Source organism: Micropterus dolomieu, linkage group LG13 (genome assembly GCF_021292245.1).
Source record: "Micropterus dolomieu isolate WLL.071019.BEF.003 ecotype Adirondacks linkage group LG13, ASM2129224v1, whole genome shotgun sequence".
In the NCBI taxonomy this organism is placed as follows: Eukaryota; Metazoa; Chordata; class Actinopteri; order Centrarchiformes; family Centrarchidae; genus Micropterus; species Micropterus dolomieu.
Window position 1 is genome coordinate 2893104 of NC_060162.1, and position 23511 is coordinate 2916614.

General features: G+C 40.6%; 2 protein-coding genes across 3 annotated transcripts in view; both read left to right on the forward strand.

The window, feature by feature from the left end:
* rasgrf2a (Ras protein-specific guanine nucleotide-releasing factor 2a) overlaps positions 1 to 6947 on the forward strand; it is a 45133-nt gene extending 38186 nt beyond the window's left edge. For both annotated transcript variants that reach the window (XM_046067331.1, XM_046067332.1), the window contains exons 24-28: positions 1381 to 1578; positions 1658 to 1737; positions 1843 to 1960; positions 3247 to 3315; positions 3415 to 6947. In XM_046067331.1, the coding sequence (XP_045923287.1) occupies positions 1381 to 1578; positions 1658 to 1737; positions 1843 to 1960; positions 3247 to 3315; positions 3415 to 3510 (561 nt within the window). In that variant the 3' untranslated portion in view covers positions 3511 to 6947. The remainder of the gene's footprint in view (positions 1 to 1380; positions 1579 to 1657; positions 1738 to 1842; positions 1961 to 3246; positions 3316 to 3414) is intronic.
* Positions 6948 to 8057: 1110 nt separating this feature from the next.
* On the forward strand, positions 8058 to 23228 carry ckmt2a (creatine kinase, mitochondrial 2a (sarcomeric)). The gene is made up of 10 exons (XM_046066669.1): positions 8058 to 8195; positions 11998 to 12178; positions 14153 to 14351; positions 15270 to 15365; positions 15483 to 15704; positions 17250 to 17335; positions 19405 to 19528; positions 21671 to 21805; positions 22548 to 22673; positions 22880 to 23228. The coding sequence occupies exons 2-10, from the start codon at positions 12030 to 12032 to the stop codon at positions 22994 to 22996; spliced, it is 1254 nt and encodes a 417-aa protein (XP_045922625.1). The 5' UTR covers positions 8058 to 8195; positions 11998 to 12029; the 3' UTR covers positions 22997 to 23228.
* Positions 23229 to 23511: the final 283 nt, after the last annotated feature.

Here is a 23511-nt window from a genome sequence, read left to right on the forward strand (position 1 = left end):
TCCAAGACCCCTGCATTGAATTAGACCTGAAATGATTCATCGATTATTCGATTGACAGAAAATTATTCAAGGTAATGTGTCATATTACAGCACGGGGTTGCACAGTGAAATGTACGTTTTAGCGCCCTCATGCTACACACAGTACAGTTTAAAAATAGAGTTAATTTCACACACATATATATATATATATATATATATATATATATATATATATATATATATATATATATATATATAATGTTACAGAAAGTAAAAATTCTGTTGTGCATTTTGTGAATGCACTACGTCTGGGGGAACGTGAAGCAGCACTCACAAGATGAGATGTTTACAATATATTTATATTAAACTCAACATCTACTGCTTTGATAATTGATTAATCAGCAAAAATGTCAAAATTTCACTGGTTTCAGTTTTTCAGTTGTGACTATGTGATGCTTGTGTTTGTCATATATGATCATCAATAGAACATCTGTGGACTGTTGAATATGTTTTGGGAAATTTTTTTTTTTGTTTTTAAGATCATTCTAACATTTAATATACGAAAGGATTAATCTATTTAATCAAATAATAATCAGGAGATAATTCAACCACAAAAGTAATTGTTAGGTGCAGCCCAACATGAAATCCTACCTTCATGGAGGTTATAATGTTCAGTTGTTGTTGTTGTTGTTGTTTTGAGACGTGTTGATGATCATTACCAGCTATCGAACTGCAGCTGCAAGTGCTGTGGTGAATAAATACCAACTTTAATACTAATACAAGAAAAACTGTGTTAAAAGATGGATGGTAAATGGAGTAAATTATTGGCATTCTTTTAGGTAGTAGTTGGGTAGTTTAATCTCTTAAATCTATACATCATATTGAAAGTTTATCAAATATTTTGATTGTAATATCATTATCTGCAAAGTGACATGTACCTATAGATGTCAAACAAATGTAGCTGAGGGGGGGAGGTCTCACATTTAGTGATTTTAAGTAAATGATGATGATTCGGTCGATAACATTTGTCCCATTTTAACCCCATTCAAGTTAACTGAAAGTTGGCCGGCACGCTCAGCGTAGTCAAACGTAGAAACTCCACCGCCAACTAGCGTTTTGGCGGTGTAACGACTCAATGCACAAGTATAAATCCTCACAAAGGTGTGAGGACATGGAGCGTAGACTATAGTATAAATTGGCCTTAAATGTTAGAAACAAGCCCCAAAGTAACATAAAAAAGTTATACCCAGTCATAGGTTGTCTGCCCTGATTGATATAAATAGGGTGGACAAAATATCGGAAGCACCTCTCAGGATAAATCACTAAAAACTCCAGCAGTGTAGGATATTGGCTGACACTCGTCAGTAACGTAGAAGCCTCTCTCTCGTCCCCTCACCACAGATGAGTAACCTGGTGGCGTCTCAGATAATGACCCACACTGATGTGGGCTCCAGGGCCAGCTCCATAGAAAAGTGGCTTGCAGTGGCTGATATCTGTCGCTGCCTCAACAACTACAACGGCGTGCTGGAGATCACTTCTGCGCTCAACCGCAGCGCCATCTACAGGCTGAAGAAGACCTGGGCAAAAGTCTGCAAACAGGTTGGAATCCATTCATTCAACATGTTACGTTACACGCTGCACACAAACCTATAATGAATTTCCTTTGTGTCTTTTGTAGACGAAGGCGCTCATGGACAGGCTGCAGAAGACGGTGTCATCAGAAGGGAGGTTCAAGAATCTCCGAGAGACGCTGAAAAAGTTATTACTGATAATTAAACAGTTATTTATGGTGGTAAATGATTAAATCCAGTTGTTAAATACTGTCTTGTGTGTGTGTGTGTGTGTGTGTGTGTGTGTGTGTAGCTGTAACCCTCCATGCGTCCCATACCTGGGCATGTACCTCACTGACCTGGCTTTCATTGAGGAGGGAACACCCAACTTCACGGAGGAGGGCCTGGTGAACTTCTCCAAGATGAGGATGGTAAAGATCAACTCAATCCTCATAAAAACCCAGCTGACTCTAAACCTCTCCCCTGAACTAAAGTCTTTTCAAAAACACAACAACAAAAGAAACAGTGTTCTCAAGGTTATATGCTCCCCAGCACAATATCCTCGACACATTAAGACCCTTCAAAGGGTTTTATGTTCCCTTGGTCAACATGCTGAAATCACCCGCCTAAAGTTTAAAGGATTGTTTCTGTATTTTTAAACCTGGGCCCTATTTTTCACATATGTTGGTGTTGCAATGACTAGTAGGTACAGAAAAGTTTTGAATCCGTGCTGTAGATGTTTCAGCTGAACCGGCAGGAGTGGCTGCAACATAGTCCTTCGTGTGATTGCGTCCGTCAAAATGTCGTCCACAAAGAGCGCTTCTTTTTGCCAGGCTCAGACTGTTATAACAGGTATCTGACAACATCAGGGAAAACGAGGGAGGGACTCCCAGTGAAAGTCTCTCATAAGGACAAGTCTCACTCTGAAAACGCCTGAGAGGAAAGTTGTTGAAGGAAGACGCCAGTGGAAACGTAGAGGAGAAGCTAGCAACGTTACTCCAACACAACAACTCTGACTCACTGTCGTCTTCCTGCTACTAACTAACTCGACACACAACTCTTTTTTTCTGTCAACATGGACCGTCACTTCCTGACTTTTTGTCTTTAGCCTCAGTCTTTTAGTCTTTTTTTAAGATCATTCTAACATTTAATATACGAAAGGATTAATCTATTTAATCAAATAATAATCAGGAAATAATTCAACCACAAAAGTTATTGTTAGGTGCAGCCCAACATTAAATCCTACCTTCATGGAGGTTAAAATGTTCAGTCATCGACTGTACATTTAGGACTGATTTTACAGGATTCCTGGTTTAAAACAAGTTAACTAGAGACGGCATTTTCTACTCAGTAGAGCTAAAGTTAGTTTAATTAGCCAGCTAGCTAGCTATAGCAGCAACGGCACCAAACACAGTAGCAGCACGTCCACAGACAGCAGTTGGTAAGCACATTGTGTATGAAATTTTTTATGAGACACAGATGCACAGAAGTGCTAATAAACAGTATAAACTACAGCTTTCACTAACTGATACTCAGAGCAGCCATCTTGGATCACTAAGCCGGGGTAGTGCGGTTCTCTCCCGACTTTCTGAGTCAGAAATCCGACTTAAGGGGGCGTTCCCTTTGAAAATTTCAACTTCCCATGTCAAATGGAGCGCACCATTAGCGAATGCTCACTTGAACAAGCTGTCTATTAACTCTGTCTCTGCTGTCTCAGATTTCTCATATCATCCGGGAGATTCGTCAGTTCCAGCAGTCACCTTACAGGATAGAGCACCAGCCCAAGGTGTGTCTAATGAAATGCACTCTACCGCCTTTATATGAACACAGTGGAACTATTTTTTTAACACAAAATATTCTGTCTGCTCTGTCTTCACCCTTCCAGGTGACCCAGTTTCTCCTGGATAAGACACTAGTGATGGATGAAGATACCCTCTATGAGCTTTCGCTGAAGATCGAACCCAGAGTACCACCTGGCTAAGACATGATAAAGCTGTTTTCCATCTTACAAACTCAGTCATGAGCTAACACAACTTGAGATTCTTTCTTAAAAAAGCAGGGGTTGTTAATAAAACACCACCAGTTATTGTGCTTAGGAAACTCAGGAGAAAATGTGCCTTGTTGTATAATAACCGATATATATGTATATTTAATTAACATTTAACACACACAACTCTGCCATACAATCCTACAGTTATGACTGTAGAAAAAGCCACTGAACATGGCACTAACTAGAAAGTAACCACGTTGTAAATACCAAACTATCTGCCTCTGTAGTCTTGCACATAAACATTGTCAGACGAGTTTTATATTATTCGTTTGATGATGGCACAGAATATATAAAGAGAACTTGGAGGATGGAAAAAAGCTAAAGCAGTAATAATGGATATTCTGGGGGGCCACTTGGGGACAGCAAAGCGGGATCTAAACCCAACACTGACATGTTATCGCAAACATTGCTTATTTAAACATCGAGCAAACATTAGCATTCCTCTGGAGTTGTGTTTCTGGCCATCTAATAACCCAAATATTCACTCTGTTTTTACAGCTTTTCAGTAAAAACCAGCTGAAAGATGCTAAATTGGATGATAATCCTCTGTGGCTTTGTTTCTACAAGTGACACCCATTGTATAAAAGTATTAGGAACTGAACTAATAAATAAAATAAATATTTAAAAAAATGGAGCATTTAGCAGCTAAAAAAAACAGATATTTCCCCTCAGGAGCAGGTGGGGACCAAAAACAGAGCTAAAAGGAGTGTGAATATTTGATTAAAATTCATTGTAAACACGACTCTAAATTAATGTTGCTTCTTTTGTGTTGGATTTGTAAATTAGCATCTTTACACAATATGTTAGTTTGTAATAATGTTTTAATGAGTTTTTTTGTCTCGGTGGCCAAAAAATCAATTATTGCTGCTTTGAAAACATTTTTTTTGGACCTAAAGGCTTAAATGAAATACAAAGAGTAATTTCAGAGCGCGACACTCTGAAAATGTGTTTATTGTTTTAAAGCTGCTTCTTTTGTAATGATGTGTGTATCAGGGAAAAAGTATTTGTGAGTGTCCCAGCGGGGGCCACATGACAACTCTGAAACTGCCTCACAGGCCAGCTCTTGCTTTGGGGATTTGGCAGATATAACGCAATTTTGTCCCAAGGACGTCTTCAATCAGGAAGTAAAGTATCTTAACGCCCCTATCATGTTAGTTTATACTGATCTTTAGTACAATGAAACAAATGACTACAAACCAATTTAAAAACTGTAAACCTGAAACATTTGGGGCTCCTGGGGGTCTACGCCTCCAGGGGAGTTGCCCACTTTAAGGAGTGCAGCTGGAGTACAGTCTAAAATGGACCTTAATACCTACCTTGGTGACTCGACACGAGATGTTGGCCCAGGTCAACATTTTTATATCTTTACTCTGTTAACACTACAGGTTTATGATGTTAGAGCAAAAAAAAAGTAAAAATCTTTGTAGTTTCACACATTCCAAATCTGAAAATATGGTAATCTCAAATTTAAGATCTAACAAAAGCATTTTCCGCTGCAAATCATGTCGTTTCAGTTTTTTAATTTTAGTCATTTTATACACAAAACGTTCCGATTTTGAAATATCTGCTCTTTTATTAATTTATTTTTTTGAAGAGAGCGGGACTAACGGGTGTCAAACATGCTACAAAACTCTACAGTTAAATTTCTTTTACATGTTTCCTATCATCTATTATTATTATTATTATTAGTTCCTTGTAAATGTCATCAATTAATTAATCATATTCATATTTTAAGCCTTGTTGTCTATATTAGTAATCAACCTGTTTTCATCCCAGGGTGTCACATATGGACACTTGGCGTTGCATTTTAAAATTAATCCTTGTGTCGCTTTCCTTGCGGGGGTTTTATCGCTGGACAACTGCTGAGTGTTCACACATAACGCGATAACCACGAATAAACACAACACGTGATTACTACAGTTGTTTGAACATTTTTCCGTGATTAAATAGCGATAAATGGATAAAACTGATGCTGAAATAAATACAACATGATGCAGATTTGTTTGACATATGAATTCATGCTTTGTCAGGTCTGTCAGCGAGACAGCAGAGCAACAACTTCTAAAATGTTTGTTTTCTGAATGGAGTTCAGATCGATCAGGGCTATGCTAACTTGTTCACAGTAAATTACGATAGCTGGAGTAAAGTTAGACACATATTTTCTGAACTCACCAGGTAGTTCAACCTCCTCACTTTCTTTTCTCCAAGTAATGTCCAGTTTTGTCCTGTTTTTATATAAATATGAAGTATTAGTCCAACTGAGCTCTGCCCACCGACGCTAACAACAACAGTGGAACCGGATGTGCACGGAAGCTGCTGAGACGCTCCAGTGACGATAAATCAAAGCTGTAATCCCAAAAACTAAAAGGCAATTTAATAAAACCAGTTAACTCTGAGCTCCTCCCTCGAGTACACAGCGTAGTTTTCAGAACGTAATCCAGCCCGACTACGGGTGTTTATTTGTCCAAAAGCTGCAGCGCTGCTCCGGGCTTTTTCTCCTACACCTAGTTTAGCAGCTCTCCGTCGGCCAGCGGCGTTTTACTCCCCGCTCTGCCTGGCACTCTCCAGAGAACGCTCTGAAGCAGTCAGTGACGTCCAGACAATCTCAACGCCATCGCAACATTTCTCGCTCAAGTTGAAAAATTTGACCTCGTGGGGCTCCGCGGTCAAGTTTGCGCAAATAAATATGCGACGTCTGGTTAGACTTTCAAAATAAAACTAGTGGTTAACGTTGTGAAAAGTCGCAATTTGATTAGGTTTAGGCACCAAATCTACTTGGTTAACTTAGGTTTAGGTAAAACATCACGGTTTGGGTTAATAACTACGTAACTTAACTAAAAAGAATTAATGTTCACACAGGAAACGAACACCAGCCTCCTGGGCTAGTTTCTAGCCCACCCATCCACCCCAAGCACCTCCTTACTCTAACTTTCTATTATTTATACAAGGCCTACTTTTAGCGGTGAACAATGATGTTAAAGGCTGCCATGTGCGTTGGTACCAGACCGCGAAGGACGTGACAAAGAGTAGTTGTTTGACGCACTGGGAATGAGAACGGGCTGTAGTAAAATAGCGATATCTTTGCATTTTTGATTTGTAAAGAATGTCAATAGATTCTAAACTTGTTTAAGCATGAATATAGCATGATGTCCCCTCTGTCCTCGTTCTTGTAGTTGACTGTAACAGAGTTTTATTCATTTATTTTCGGCACATTCCTGATGTCAGGTATCTTCAAATGCTTAAATACGTTAGTATATATTACCCTTGCTTTCTTACATTACTATATTCTTTCAAATTCCAGTTTTGCTGTTGTATTTTTCCATGCATTCCTCTCTGTAATGTACAGATATTTACACACAATAAAAGCAAGAAAGTGTCAATTGTAATGCAGTTACAAATTGTTCTTAATGCGGCCAGAGGAAGATAACGGTTGGCCCCGAGTGCGCAATGCACATGCAAATAGTAAATTCAGAAAACCTATTCACCACTTTAATAACTCTTTCTCTATAAAGCATTGTGAAACACGCTAAAAGAACAACCAAATACAGAAATGCAGCGTAAATACAGAAGCATGATACTAATAATAAAAACACAACCAACACTAGAGAAACGCTGCTAACAGAACTGTTACATAAGACGAAGAAGAAGGGACACTAAACTCTTGTTTAACATGTGGTGTTATCATGATCCGTGGAGTTACTGAAATCTGCAACCAGTGATTTGAATGTAGAGAAGACTAATGCTAGTTGTCCCACATATTTGTATAATAATTATCAGAATGTACAATTGAATTGCCGTACCACTGATAAATTGTCAGTAACTCCATGAGCCGTAAACAATTGCAAAAACTTGCGTGTCAAGTGTGTTCATCAGTTTTTAGCAGCCCCTTGGAAACTTCTGCAGCGTTTTTTTTTTTATTTGCTTTTGTGTTCTGTATTTAATTGTGTGGTCGGTATTTGCAACACGTAGCTTTGTGTCTTGTATGTGAAAATGTTTACGTCATTACTATTTGCATGTGTTTTCTTAAGTTGCTGTGTGTAGAGTGTGTGAGATGTATAGTAGGAAGAGATTGACTGTGTGTGTTGGGGGGGGCTTTATTTAATATATATAAAAAACAGAATTCCACTATATTGTGGGGTCCAACAGCTTTACAGCCCCACAAGTTTAAAGGCTTTTTTGAGGGTTTTGGTTTTAGGATTTAGGGTAGAATCAAGGTTAGTGTTAGGGTAATGGTTAAGGTTAGGTATAGTTGTAATGAGTAAGATTAGAGTGAGGAGCTAGGAAGAGCATTATATCAATGAGATTTCCCCATGGGGATAGAGGAAAAAAAACGTGTGTGTGTGTGTGTGTGGCTGCAGCTGAAAATATCAAGGTCAAACTGGACAGCAATATGGGGCCCTTGGTGGTCACGGTTAATCACGGCTCAACATGAGCGGTCTGTGCTGTTGTAGCTCATGCTGGTGGCCCTCCATTGGTTTATAAGGGTCTGTTTCTGAACTAATGATTGGCCTCCAGTTTATAATCCCACATGAAGGGGTGGAGCCCCCTGTGAGACCAGAGTGGAAGGCTCTTAAACCAGAGACCTTCAGCAAGAAGGCAGAGCAGCTTTTCTACAGGTACAGTACCTTCCTTTCTTGTTTCTCTTGCAGCAAGACTCCATTCATTTCCACTACTTGTACTTTCATGTCAAGCTTGTAAAATTATTTGCAGAGCCTGAATTAAAGATGGCGATAAAGCGTGTTTTGGCATGCCTTTGACATTTAAAGTTAATCAGTGGTTAACCTGTGAGTGAATATTTCAACAGTCAAAATGTTTTGATATGAAAGTGGATGGGAGGAAGAAGCAGGATGCTGAACTGATTCTGCAAAGAGTGAGGACAGAGAGAAAGAGAAAAGATTAGGAGTATTGAGATTTTAACTAGAATTTGAACTTTGCAGGCAAAAATCTTTGTATGGCAGCTTTTTGGTGCCCTTTGCAATTATTAATATACATCTTTCCTAAATGTTTTATTTGCAATACTGTATGCACTGTTAACTCTGCTGTGTCCTCTGGAGAGGACGAAGCCCCTCTACCTCCTGCACGTACTCACTCAGAGTTAAAAGGTCACACTAGTCAGGGGAGGGGAGGCTGATCCCAGGTCTGTAGTGGTTTAGGTGTAATCCTGATCATATGATCCACAGTGTCAGTTAGCAGTGGAGGCCAGAGCACAGGAGGCCCTGAATGTCTATTGATAATTATTTCTGGAGTGGCGATGTCACAGTGGATAAGAAACATGCCTTTGTTGTGAGAGACCCTTGTTCAATTCCCGCCGTGACCCATCCACCAAAGTGTCCCTGAGCAAGACATTTAACCCCTAGTTGCTCCAGAGGTGTGCGACCTCTGAAATATATAGCTAAAAGCATCAGCTAAATGAATAAATAAATATAAATATTTTTAGTCTACACTTGACCTTTCTTTCTGAGCACATTCTTGCATTTCCATCCTGTCGCTTCAACTCCTGTCCTGATTTCTATCCTTATATCTCTGCTGTTCCATGTTCTTTACCTGCCTGTTTCCATCCCTCTGTCCTGCTGACTGGGCCTCATGGGGCTCTGGTTCTTGTGAACAGATCAAAATGTCACTGCGTTGTGAGCCAGAGATGTTTCTTGGCACTGGGTCCTGGCAGCACAACTGTCCTACTCTGATCTATAAATAATATAACCACGGAAGCAAAGCGTTCACATTCATGAACCTCCACAGACTGAGAGGGAGAGAAATCCTCTGACTTACTGGGTGAATGTTACTCCGCAGTTATCATTTCACTGCAGTGTTATAGCTGCAACAATTAAATCATTCGCCAACTATTTTGATAATTGATTAATAGTTCCCTGATTTCAGCTTCTTAAATTTACATTTATTCATTTAGCTGACACTTTTATCCAAAGCGACTTACAATTGCTATATACTATATGTCAGAGGTCGCACGCCTCTGGAGAAACTAGGGGTTAAGTGGAGTTGAACCTGGGCACCAAAGGCATGTGTCATTTCCACTGATCCATCACCACCAAGTACTGCTCCAGACACTGATGCTTAACCAATTAAGCATAGAAATTTTCTTCAGTTTAGTATTGTAGTCAACGTGCCGTGACCAGGATTTGATCCCTCAACCTTTTGAATCTGAAGGGCAAGCCCTTAACCACTGTGCTACTGAGATGCACGTAAATGTGAATATTTCCTGTTTTTTTACTCCTTTATGACAGTAAACTGAATATCTTTGAGTTGAGACATTAAAGGTGTTATTTTGGGCTTTGGGAAACCATGATCGACATTTTTCACCACTCTCTGAGATTATAGACCAAACAGCTAATCTAATAATCAAGAAAATAATCAACAGAACTAATTCACAATGAAAATAAGCGTGAAATGCAGCCCTAATGCAGTGAAGCGGAGTGACCGGCCATATTTCCTTCTGATAAGGATTAACGGGAGAACTGACGTCCTTCCCTCTATATTAAGACACAGTCTCGTGCACACTACCCACCCTCTGTGAAGGACAAGCTAGAATATGACCTTCCAGTCACAACAGGTTCAATAAGAGGTTTTAATTAAGGTTTTTTTTTTAAATCCATCTTCATGGATATTTAGAGAATATCAACATAAATCATACTTTTGCCAAACTGACAACTACAAACTGTGATTTTCTTCCTGAGCATTAGACCTTTCTCAAGTCGTTCTGTGAGCTTAAGACATTAGTGGACATATGAAACCTGCCATCCTGTGGGCGATAATGCTAAGAGGCTAAGAGCATCTGCCACGGCCCCTCCTCCTCTAAGCTCGTTACTGTATTAAACAAAAAACCTGGGTGGGAGGGGGTTCGTCAAAGCAGCAGGTGAGAGGCAGTGTTTTCATTTTGTACAGTTTATTCAGAGAATTTTTAAGGAATTGAACATTTAATGCAGTTTTGGTGGAAAAAGGCTCTGCTGTCTGAGGCGGGATTCTGCTGGAAGAACTAATCCCCCTTAAAAGAGGTGGTATTCTGCTTTTTGGCTTTTTCCCTCTCCTTTATTGAGGTTATATATCTTTTTTGTGCATGTAATAGGTTTGCAAAGTGACAAAGCCCAAAGTCCAGCCCACTCAATCACATCCTCAATACAACTCTATGGGGAAAGCCCGTAACAGTAAAGATGGTGGTTATTACGCCCCTCCCTCTAGACAGCCAATCGTCTGCTTTTGACAGCCAAAGCGGGAATCATATTTCAGCCAATCGTGTGGTTCCACTGACGTAAGGGTCCATTATTCTTCTACTGCACATGCGCGCAAGTGGTGACGCATGCGTAGCAGAAGTACACCCGGTAGGGAAAAACGCCGGCAAGTCATGCCGAGTGGCATGAGGACTTTGGCAGCACACAGCTCTCCTCTCCCTTCCAAACACTAGCTAGTCAGTGCACAAAAAGTTGTTCCTGTGATGTAGAGACAGAGCTCAGTTAAACTTTATGGATGAAAGATCCTTTTGTTACAGATTAATAACTCTGAAACTCTTGCTCCAGTCCATGTTGCCAAGCTGGTCGGCAACATGTGCAGCTGAACCGAAGCTATATACCAGCTTCTCGCTGACCCGCCCTTCTCTGCTTCTGATTGGCTAGTAGTCCTTAACTAGGAACTGCACATGTTCAACTCCCAACAAAGATCATTTCAAGACAAGATGTATCACTCCATAGCTAAAACAAAGCCTTCAACACAGGGTGAAAAAAGGAGCTGCAGCAATGTGCAGTATGACAAAAAGAAAATATGGTGTTTCTTGAAAACTAAACCATGTAAACCTGTTCTGGTAGAACCCCTTCGAACCTGAAAATGAGCATAATACCACCTCTTTAAAGCATCAATCGGTAACAACTGAACATACAATGCAAATCCTTCCATGTCTCTTTCTGCTGCTTGTATCTCTCCGCTAAGCCCCACCCACCAAACCCACAAGAAGGAGCCAGTTGACCTGGGAAACCTAAGGCCGAGAGCGTGACCCCGTGAAAGAGAGTGTCCCGGCGAAATCCATCTGCACAACTCTAGAAAATTGTTCCAGAAAATACTTTTACTGGGGAGCTAATCTCTAACATGCTAGCCATCCGAGAACATGCTGGTGCTAACACAGCTAAGAAGCTACAATAGCTTTCTCCACGTTGGACTCTCCGGCTCTCCATTCATGTTAAAGGATGGTGCAAATCAAAATGTGAATCCACTGAGCGTGTCAGGTTGTACTGGCGGCACCGTACACCTGCATGAATATGATTGGACGAGATTAGCTGTCTGATAGCTGCACAGGGGTGAATAGGCCACTGATTATGAAGCATGAGTGAAACAGCTAACGCTAGTCAGCTAATGTAGGTGAACACAAGGTTTTACAAATACACTGTCCCTCACTAACTAATCTGTTTTTTCTCGTAGCTAATTTGCTACTGACAAAGAGTTAGAGAAAGATGGCGGGCTCTTTCACGCGTCTGATATCTGGCCGCAAGACGGCGGTGCTGTTGGCCAGCTTGGGAGCGGGAACGATGGCGACCGGCTTCTTGCTGAGCGAAAACAGCTCCCTGGCTGCTGAGGCGAAGAAGAAGCTCTATCCTCCCAGGTAAGACAGGTCAACACCACAGATGCAGCACGGAGGTGTTCAAAAAGGGGTCCACTCTCAGGATGGATGACCTTGTGAGTCCGAGCTCTATGATCATCTGTCTTAACAACACGGAAACCACATGTTTCACATCGCTTGCACATTTCAGAACAATAAATCCTTGGTTTGTTTCCAGAACAGAAGCAACGGAGTCAGTAGAGTCATTTGGACAGTTTATTCATAGCATGTAAAGGTGAAAAGTACCAAAACTGCACAGCACCAATAAACACATTTCAAGAATCAGTGCGTGAGCATGTGGACTGAGTTAGTCTGAGAGCATGAAAGAGCACAGGAGGTCACAGCAGCGTCACCAACGCTCAGGTTTCATCTGCGTTACCTCTCTCTCTCTCTCTCTCTCTCTCTCTCTCTCTCTCTCTCTCTCTCTCTCTCTCTCTCTCTCTCTCTCTCTCTCTCTCTCTCTCTCTCTCTCTCACAACCTTCCTGCCTCTCACCCTTTTGTCTTTTGCACTATTTTTCTCAGGATTGACACTCACAAGCTTCTAATTAAAGCCCGAGCACGAAACGTGCAAGGTCTCTATTGAAACTGAAGGAATTATTTTCTCTTTCTATATTCTATATTTCCTATTTCTATATACCCCTTTCTATATTTTCTTTCTTGCTTTTTCTTTTTTATGCAAATTAAACTCAATTTTGCACACAATTCAGGCAGGGCGAAAAATTCCGTAATTTATGGGATTTGTGCATGGGCGTGGCAAAATGAATCGCTAGCGTCCCGTACAGAGCAGCCCCCAGACAAAGTTTGACCTACGTGTACGAAATTTCTGTGGTACGTGCATCCAGTCCAGACGTACAAAAAAGCCTCTTTGAGCAATGCCCGACACCCAACAGGAAGTCTGCATTTTTGGATTAAATGATCATTTTTGGCAATTTACACACTCCGTACTTTAACAAACTCCTCCTAGGGAATTAGTCCGATCGACTTCAAATTATCGCTGTGCAGTCTAAACCCACTGACGATTATTACTAGTCGACCAGTTTGCCCGTGGCGTGTCGTCAAATCGATGATTCGCTATGAAACAGGAAGTTGTTATAACTTCAGTCTGCATGCTCACATCTGCACCAAATTTGGGATGCAATACAAGAGTCTCGCCCTGAACACATCCACATGCCAATATTCACTCAAAGTCATAGCGCCACCTGCTGGCAACAGGAAACGACATGTTTAATTTTAGCACCATCTCTCTCTGTATATAAGCAGTAATAGGAATTAGCTGATCAATACTGCAGGATTGATACTCACAAGCTACTCATTTGGTATCAATTCCTTTAGGAAAAATACCAATAATACATTATATGAAAACAAAATGTAGGTGGCTGGCGATAAACAGCCCTGATATATTTAGCTGGCCCGTGTCACATTCATATTTAAATTATTTATATATTTTATTATAATTATGTATGTATCATAGTATTTCTGTAAATTAACTATTTTTACAGTTATATTAGCAAAACGTTTTTATTTAATTTGAATCTTTTATTGCATATGTTATAAGGGGCAGGTATGTCAGAATCAGAAATAGCCAATTGATCCCTGATTATTGATTTTATGTTATGTTAGTTGTATATGGACCCCAGGAAGAGTAGTTGTTCAAACAACCATTTGCTAACAGGTTCACCTTCAACTTTATATGTTTAATTTTGCATTTGAAGTTTTTTGCACAGCGATGCCCCCTAGTGGTCAACAAAATAATAAATACAGCTTTAAAGGCACACAAATCTGAATTTGAGACATGACTTGACTCAAAAGCCAAAACAATTTGTAAACGTAAAATCCAACCAAAATAAAAAGTAAGACAGCGACAGGAGGTCATACCTTGAATAAGCATGTTGTCTGCTCTAGCTGGCAGTGTTAGGTGGAGATACTCTTTAAAAACAACTCTGCTTAATAAAAACTTTAAAATCTTTCAAATGTAGCGCTGACTTCCCGGACCTGAGGAAACACAACAACTGCATGGCCTCGGCTCTGACTCCGGCCATTTATGCCAAACTGAGGGACAAGGTCACCCCCAACAACTGGACCCTAGACCAGTGCATCCAAACTGGAGTTGACAACCCCGGACACCCTTTCATCAAGACGGTGGGCTGTGTGGCTGGTGACGAGGAGAGCTACGAGGTAAGAGAGGTCAAAGGTAGACACAGTTTGTGTCTAAATGTCTCAAAACTCTCTCTGTCTTCTTAAATAAAAGAAACAATTTTGATTTGGTTCAATGGTTGTCATTTCTGCAGGGGATAGGAGACACGTGCCCCCCTCACTTTTACAGTTTCAGTTTAATTTACTTGTTAAAATACCTCTGAGCTGTGTCCTCTGACTGTCCCAGCTGAATCTAAATGAGAGAAGATCTGAGTTCATAAAAATGCTTGTGTATGTTGCCTTCACTTATAACCGTGACTCAGGGTAATGAGCTTAATGAGCATCTTAGTGGAGGTCGTTGGGACTCATAAGGGAAGACTAAAAACTGGGGCTTAGAAAAAGTCCCTTCACCTCTTGTGTGCGTGTTTTTAAAAAAACAAAACATTTAAGCTTTGTTTTATTTACCTGTAATATTCTCAGAAACAAACCTGGAATCGAAAATCTATCAACCGAGTATTAGAGCCACATCATTTTTTTATTAATGATGCATTTCAAAAATAAAGTCAACAGCATGAGAATAAAGTCAAAATGACGAAAATAAAGTTGAAATAAAATTTCGAGAATAAAGTCAAAATAATTTACTCATTAACTTCATTCTGATCATGGTGACTTTAATCTCGACATTTCCACTTAATTCTCGACACTTTTTCTCAAAATGGTACTTCAGCTTTACTCTCATCATGTAAAATGCATCATAAATAAAAATCTTCGTCCTCAATTTTTTCCCCTTAATGTGGCCCTAACACACCTTTGTAGGTCTCGATAAAGGAAGTTAAACATGATTTTAAGTATAGGTTCAAACTAATTTTTTCATCTTGAAAAGAACAGGATTGGAATTGTCGCCCTCCTTGCTCATAAAACCAAACCTACAACCTTGACTCTGTCTAATGTTCCCTCCAGGTGTTTGCTGAACTCTTCGACCCCGTCATCAAAGACAGGCACAACGGCTACGACCCCAGAACCATGACACATCCCACTGACCTGGATGCCTCCAAGGTGTTGACACCGTAACGCCCCATCACTGCATGACCCCTCCATCAATCTCCCTACATGTGTAAAACAATATTTTCTGTCTTGCCTGTATCCTTACCCCCATTCCTCCTCAACCTCCAGATAACCAGCGGCATGTTTGATGAGAATTACGTCCTGTCGTCCCGTGTCCGGACCGGCCGCAGCATCCGCGGGCTGAGCCTCCCCCCGGCCTGTTCGAGGGCTGAGCGTCGCGAGGTGGAGCGGGTGGTTGTGACGGCCCTGGCCGGTCTGAAGGGAGACCTGGCTGGACGCTACTACAGCCTGGGAGACATGACGGAGAAGGAGCAGCAGCAGCTCATTGATGTGAGCCTTGTCTTGCCTTATACAAACCTAGAAAATCCTTTGATAAATCATGTTCGTTGACTCAAAGTCATAATTGGGGGATTTTCATCAGCTACACCCAGGATTACATAAAGGTCCTGTTTCCACATTGTTTGCCCCACATTTAAGTTGATGGTGGTGCTTTTTGGGTTATTTTTATATAAAATGATTTTATAAACGCCCTTTAAAATGTAATCTCTCAAGCTTCAAGCTCTTTTGTCTTGTGACCATAGAGCCCTCCTTTTTGCCCCGTGGGACATTCTTTCAGAAAGAATATGTACGGTAGTCAACAGTGAGACACTTATTTATTAAGTTATGTTTTTATCCTGTTTGAATTGTGCCCTGAATTACACACATGGTGTCAATTTAAAAGATAATTTAAGTCAAGAAAGTCGTAGTTTGTCGTAAAACAGCGTTTAGTTTTGTGTGAAATCGCTCAGTGAACTACATCTGTCGTCTTGCACAATATACGTCACCCACATGTTTTGTGTAATGCTAAGCTAACATCCATCGCTTGCTTGCTACTAGCTAGGTAGCTTAGCTATGTCCCACGTATAGATGTTTTTCACCTGATGTGTTTATTCCAACGACTCCTGGTCCTTTCATCACATGATCTACATGTGGAAGCTCTCTGACGTTAGCTTCAGTTAATGTTAGCTTCAGTTAATGTTAGCTTCAGTAACATTAGCTTCAGAAACATTAGCTTCATTGACATTATCTTTAGTCATTGAGAGAGAGTAATGACGTCACATACACGACTTTTGGGTTTGTGGTTTTTGTAATTACGTATTTTTGTCTTGCACTTCAACAGTTTTATGGCAAACTGCGACTTTTCTGACTTTCAGAATTATCTTTTAAATTGACAAATATCACGAGTGTAGTTCAGGGCACAATTCAAACGGGATCAAAACATTAGTTGTCTCAGTGAACTAGTTCTTGCACCTTGCACAATATACGTCAGCAACGTGTTAGCACTGTAATGCTAAGCTAAAATTCATCGCTTGGTTGCTACTATCTAGGTAACTTAGCTATGTTCTACGTACAGATGTTTTTCACCTGATGTGTTTAATCCAACGACTCCTGGTCCTCTAATCACAGCATCTACACATGGAAGCTTTTTAACTTTAGCTTCAGTAACATTAGTTTCAGAAACGTTCGCTTCAGTGACATTAGCTTTAGTCATTGAAATAAACAGTTATGATGTCACATGCACGACTTTTTGGGTTTGTGTTTTTTTTTTTTTCACTTCAACTGCAAACAGACACAAACTGTGACTTTCTTGACTTTCAGAATTATCTTTTAAATTGACAAACATCATTTGTGTAATTCAGGGCACAATTCAAACAGGATCAAAACATTTTTTGTTCTCTTGCAGTTGACTACTGTACATATTTTTTCCAAAATAAGGTCCCCTCGTGGTTTAAGGGGAGGGACTAGTACATAAAGATGGACAACATCTACAACAACAAAGTAGGTTCACTTTTATTGACCACTCTGTTCTGATTATTTCCTGCTGCACCACACAAGGATCACTTCCTATTTGACAAGCCTGTGTCTCCATTACTCACCTCGGCCTTCATGGCCCGAGACTGGCCTGACGCCAGGGGGATCTGGTAAGGCCAACCCAGTTTAGTGAAATCCCATCCCAGTGCTGTTAGTGCTGCAAGTAATGAAAGAAAGTGCAATTTAATGCATTTCCATCTTGAAAGACCAACACCTTCTCCTATACTCTAGTCCTCCCTAAGCTTTATTCTGTTCTCTCCACCTCAGGAGGAATATGCAGTAGTTTTTTCAGTCCTTCTACTCCTTCTTTAACATCCTCCTACCTCTTCTTTCTCCTTCTACCTGTCTCTACTTTCCTTTTCACCTCCCACCTATAGGACCACTTCTTGTTTGACAAGCCTGTATCTCCATTGTTGACATGTGCCTTTATGGGCAGAGACTGGCCAGACGCCAGGGGCATCTGGTAGGGGTATATTCAGCTCTCATGCATGTCTGCTGTGTGACCATTTAGACTTTAACCTCCAGACTAGGGTTGGGTACCGTTTCAGTTTTATTGATTCTGATTCTATTATTATTATATCTTATTGAATCCAGCTCTCTTCTCGGTTCTGATTCCAAACCCTCTACCACAGATTTTATCAGCGCTCGGTCACCTTCACCCTCTTCCTCTTCGCTCATCTTCCCCTTCATGGCTAAAGCGAAAGGAGTCTCTTTTTTTAGAGTGGCGTCTCTGGGGACTCGTCTCTAAGAAAAATAAATATTGAATCATTTGTAGACATCATTGGTTTCCCTTCAGTATAAAAGGTGAACGTTAGCTCACCTCTGTGTTTTGTACCTGAGACATTGCTACTGTTAGCGTTAGCTGGATCTGGGGCATCATTGTAGCTGGGAGAGCGCGACACGTTCTTCAGATTCATGCCGTGTTGAAGTAAATGCTTCGTCATGTTGGAGCTGCTTCCTCCCTCGCACCAAACCTCCTTACTGCAGGTGTTGCATTTTGCTCTGTCGTTCTCCTTCTTAGTGAAGCTAAGCTGGACCATGGTCCAGGAATGGAAACAGAAGGTAACAAATATTGTGCTGTTAGGTCGGGAGGGCCACTGAAAAAATGCAAAAAGTTTGGAACCGATAAGCAGAATCCAAATGCGCAGTTCTTAATGAATCCACAGCTCTCGGAAATTTGGTAATGGCCCCAACTTGGAACCGGTTCACAATACCCAACCCTACACCAGTCTCTTAACTTCCAAACTCTACAGTCCACATCATGATCTATGTGAGTGATTAAACGTGTAGTTGTTGATTTTTTTTTACCTGGGGCTATATGAAGTACTGATACACAGTCAGTGGATATCCCCTGTTTGGAGAAGCAGAGAGTTGTACAGAAAGCTAAGCAATGTCCTGTTGTGGGCAGGGTCAGGAGCAAAACTTTTTTAGCCACCTAAAAGAAGGCCCACCCACAAAAATCAGTGTACACTGTATTTGGAATATTTTCAGCGCTTTACCGTCAGACAGCCATTTCTTTGGAATTATATTTTCTCAACTGTGGAACTTCAATATTCCTACGCCTAAGTGCAACTTAGCTGCGCAGTGTATAAAGGAAATAAATGTTTAACTGTAGGCTAAGTACTGAAAGAAATTCTAAATATAGCATAGCATACATGACTACTCATAGATTATTTTTTTTTTGAGTGGTGGCTAAAATACGTTTTTCTGCTGACCCTGTCCGCAGCTTAGCTTGCGTTCAACTCTTGGCTTCTCCAAACTGGGGACAAGCTGATTGCCATCTACTGCAGGTAATACAACAACTGCATATAAGTATCTCATACAGCCCCACTTCAAAAATCCTGAACTAACCCTTTAATTTTTAAATATCTTTCTACATCCTGTGAAGCTCAATAAAAAGCATTCATTTATTGCCCTGCTTTTTGACGCATTTTGGTTTTTAAAAAAAAAACTTTCCAGGGGCTTAACCAGAACCAGACAGGAAATTGTTTTTGTGTTTTCTGTTTGGTGTGTATTGTTGCTTACAAAAGCATGTGTCTCTCACATACACTGTGGCACAAATTAATTCTGCAGCATCTACGAAATCAGGTCCTTCATGAGCATGAGTCATCTCCGATAATGAAAAGAGTGTTTTACCTGGAGAGCTCTTTATTTACCTCCTTCGGCTGGTTCTGCTCAGGCACAACAATGAGAAGACCTTCCTGATCTGGGTGAATGAGGAGGACCACACCAGAGTCATCTCCATGGAGAAGGGAGGCAACATGAAGAGAGTGTTCGAAAGATTCTGCCGTGGACTCAAACAGGTAAAGTGGAGTCTGTGAAATAAGCATAAATATAATGCAGGAACAGAGCAGTCTGATGATTTACAGAGCCAATAACAGCTTTTTGGCCACGTTAGCCACTGTGTTGCTTTAGGCAGTCAGTGTTGTTCGGTCAGTCCACCACTTTGATCCAGTCTAAAATATCTTAACGACTATTTGATGGACTGCTATGAAATGACACTCATGGTTCCCAGAGGATGAATCCCACTGACTTTGGGGATCCCCCCCTTTTTCTCTAGCACCATCATGAGGAGGCCTTTTTTGTTTTTTAGTAAAATATTTTTTATTTTACTATTGGAGGGATTGCCAGGATTTTTGATGCAGACACCATGTTCCCCTCAAGATGAACTATAAATACTTTAGTGACCATCAGGTCAACACTTTGGTTCATCCTCCCATCAATCTCAGCCGTAGGCCTACTTTGTGTTTAGTGCTTTTAGCAAATTTTAGCATGCTAGCATTCATTACGTCTTTATCCAAAGTGAAATAAAATTGTCATATATGTCACACTCCTCTGCACTAACTAATTAATGGCTCAATAAATCATCAACTTGATTAAGATGTTGAACATGGTAAACATCTGCGAAGATCCTCACTCATCCAGGTCAAATTAATTCAAGTAAGGTTAAAATCAAGGGCAACCGGACTTGATTGAAGATGTTTTGCCACTCATCCAATGGGCTTTTTCGAAATGCATTCAAGTATCTTCAACGAAGTTCAGTTGCCCTTGATTTTAACCTTCCTTGGATAACGAGGTAAAACTGCTAAACATCAGCATCGGAGCACGTTACCATGGTGACATTTCAAAGAGCTGCTAGCTGCCGTAGACTCTTAAGAGTACGTCCACATAAAGCCGGCTAACTATCTTTTTCTCTCTGTGTAAATCTCAAAGGGGACCTATTTTTCATATTTTCTGGCATTTCTGTAATGTTACAATGTCAGATGTTCATGTTAAACATGACCAAGACTGCTGGCCACGCCCACACATTAACATGCAGCCCCATCCCTGTGGCAACCTGCTAAACACAAGACAATGGCCAATCAGAAGACAGTAGGGTTTAAAGGGGGGGGGGGCTTAAAGAGGTGGTATTATGCTCATTTTCAGGTTCAAAATCTTATTTAGAGGTTGTACCAGAACAGGTGTACATGTTTTAATTTTCAAGAAACACCATATTTTTTGTCATTATTAATCTGTAACAAAAGTATCTTTCATCCATAAAGTTTTAACTGAGCTCTGTCTCTACATCACAGGAACAACTTTATGTCCACTGACTGCCTGGAGGGTAGCTAGTGTTTGGAAGGAGAGGAGAGCTGTGAGCTGCAGCTCGCTGTTTCTGAGGGCGTGTCAGAGTAGCCGCTTGGTGAGCGTTATATGAGGCACATTTAGCTTTCTCACACTCTGAAAGGGAAGCGGCAGGACTACAAACGAGCTGTTTTCAGGCAGTTCAGAGCAGAGTTTTCTGTGGGAGATGGGAACTCCCTTTGGGCTGGACTTTGGGCTTTTTCACTTTGCAAACCTGTTACATGCACAAAAAATGTATATAACTCAATAAAGGAGAGGGAAAAAACCAAAAAGCATAATACCACCTCTTTAAAGAGACAGGATCATCTATCTACAGCTTGTTTCAGACAGAGGCTGAAATGAAGGCCTTCATGAAGAGCCAGTATAAGATTTTTTTTAACTTTGAATCATGTAAAGCTGCCATAGAGGAGTCACAGAACTACAATATAGGGCTGGAAATGCAGTATAATAGGTCTCGGGATAAACAAAGCTTTTACAGAACGGTGACTTAAGCCACACCACTGAGGGTCGGGGTAATGTGTGACAGTTAAGAAGACAACCTTCAGTCGCCCCTAACTTTTTCTGTGGTTGTTAATTTTTTATGTCAATCTAGCTGAATGCACAGCAGAGCAGAGAGTCTTGGGAATGACTGCTGGTGAACATGTATTGTTCATAGGCCACGGCTAAATTACTATTTCATACTCATTCGGCTGTCTGACAACAATGAGAACAACTATATCGTTTATCAGTTCATTTTAAAATCGGGTTTGCAAAAGATACGCATTTCTCACTTGACAGCAACAAACAGACAAGGTGAAGTCTTATCATGTGACGTCCGATAGGTGGAGCATCTGATCCAGGAGAGAGGCTGGGAATTCATGTGGAATAAGCGTCTGGGCTACATCCTCACATGTCCCTCCAACCTGGGCACCGGCCTCAGGGCGGGCGTGCACGTACGCCTGCCAAACCTCAGCAAGGTAACACACTCATTCAGATGGACACACAAGCTTAGTGGCTGTTTGATCACACAATCTTCCTCAGCAGATGAAGTTTGCCCATTTGTTCTGTGAAATTGTTGATGAAAAAATGTTTAGTGATATTCTATATTGTTCTTTTTGTCAACAAATCCCATGAAAAGACCAAAACCAACACTGAATGAATCGACTAACAAGTATTGTGTATCTGTGTATCCAAAGACTGATACATCAAATTTGTATTTTATTAAAAAAACTATTAAACCCAGTATTAAAATCAGTGAGCTTCACTGCTGCGTTGGTAAACAAATTCCTCCAAATGCACTGTTTTATATTCATGCTCCCCTTTATAAAGATTTATGTCTTCAATAGTAACCAGTAGGCTTGGGGTGGAGTGCTACGGACATGTTTGGGAAATGAACAGACATATTGTGAAACAAACATAAGCACATGATGGTTTTGGTCTTTTCATTAGTTGACAAAACATAGAATATCTACAGCTTTATCCTTTATACTATATCTGCTGAGATAAGACTGATTTGTCAGCAAGTATTTTAAAGATCAATAACGAATTTTCTATCTCAACTGTAGCCCTAAAAAGATTACAGGATGCAGTAATGTACACTCTTAAACTAATGTGTATGGAAAGTCAAATCACTATTAACGTTTGCATGTGTGCTCTTGGAAATAAGTGGCAAAAACTGCAGTCACAGGAAGTTACAAATGATTAAAAATCACTCCGCAGGACGCACGTTTCTCCAAAATCCTCGACAACCTGCGGCTGCAGAAGAGAGGCACAGGAGGAGTGGACACGGCTGCTACCGGAGACACCTTTGACATTTCCAACAACGACCGTCTGGGCAAATCTGAGGTGAGGATCTTACTGCCTTAAAAAAAAATTGTGTTTTAGTTCTCGCTGATAGATTGATTTTGTTCATTTTAATAAACATCTACAGTTTATAACTTAATTTCATAGTTTCAACATATCGCATCAAGCACACCGGTGGCTTTAGATCATAAAAAGCCACACTGAGCGACTATTTTGCTGCAGAAATGAACTGCGATGTGTGTTTTCAGGTGGAGCTGGTCCAGCTGCTGATCGATGGGGTCAACTACCTGATTGAGTGTGAGAAGAAGCTGGAGAAGGGACAGGACATCAAAGTGCCGTCTCCCATTGCACAGTTTAGGAAATAAAAGCTGGACTCATCGTACCATGAGGAGGGCGGCGCTCTGCTCGGCGTTCCCTTCCAAACTGAGCCTGCGGAGAACCTCAGAGCGACGTCTGTCCACTGCTACAGAGGAGGCTGTTTCTTTACTCCTCCTACACAGATTACAAATCTTCAGGGTTTAACCTAATCTTAAACATGATCTGCAGTTCAGGAAGTTCTACCTCGAGTGAAGGTCTGCACTGTAACCCTGACTTCAATAAAACTGTATTTAATACTTTGTCTGTGCTGCAGTTTTCATTTTACAAATCCCACTCTAACAAAACATTTTCTGACCTTTTGTTAAATGTTTTTACTAATTTAAAAACATTTGGAGAACAAAGTTAAACGGACGCTGTTGCAGCATCATAGGACTTTTAATGAAATTCTGAAACACTCCTTTGTCCAGAATGCAATGTATTTATTTACAGTACAGCTGTGTATTTAGTTTTATTGATTCGTGGAGCCGGGCTTGCATGTTGCCTTTCTGCCCGCACTAAAGAT

Coding starts and splice junctions, on each gene's coding strand:
- ckmt2a (XM_046066669.1), top strand. CDS start 12,030: ATGGCGGGCTCTTTCACGCGTCTGATATCTGGCCGCAAGACGGCGGTG. Junction 17,336..19,404: donor CCTGACGCCAGGGGGATCTG/GTAAGGCCAACC, acceptor GGTTCTGCTCAG/GCACAACAATGAGAAGACCT. Junction 22,674..22,879: donor ACCGTCTGGGCAAATCTGAG/GTGAGGATCTTA, acceptor GTGTGTTTTCAG/GTGGAGCTGGTCCAGCTGCT.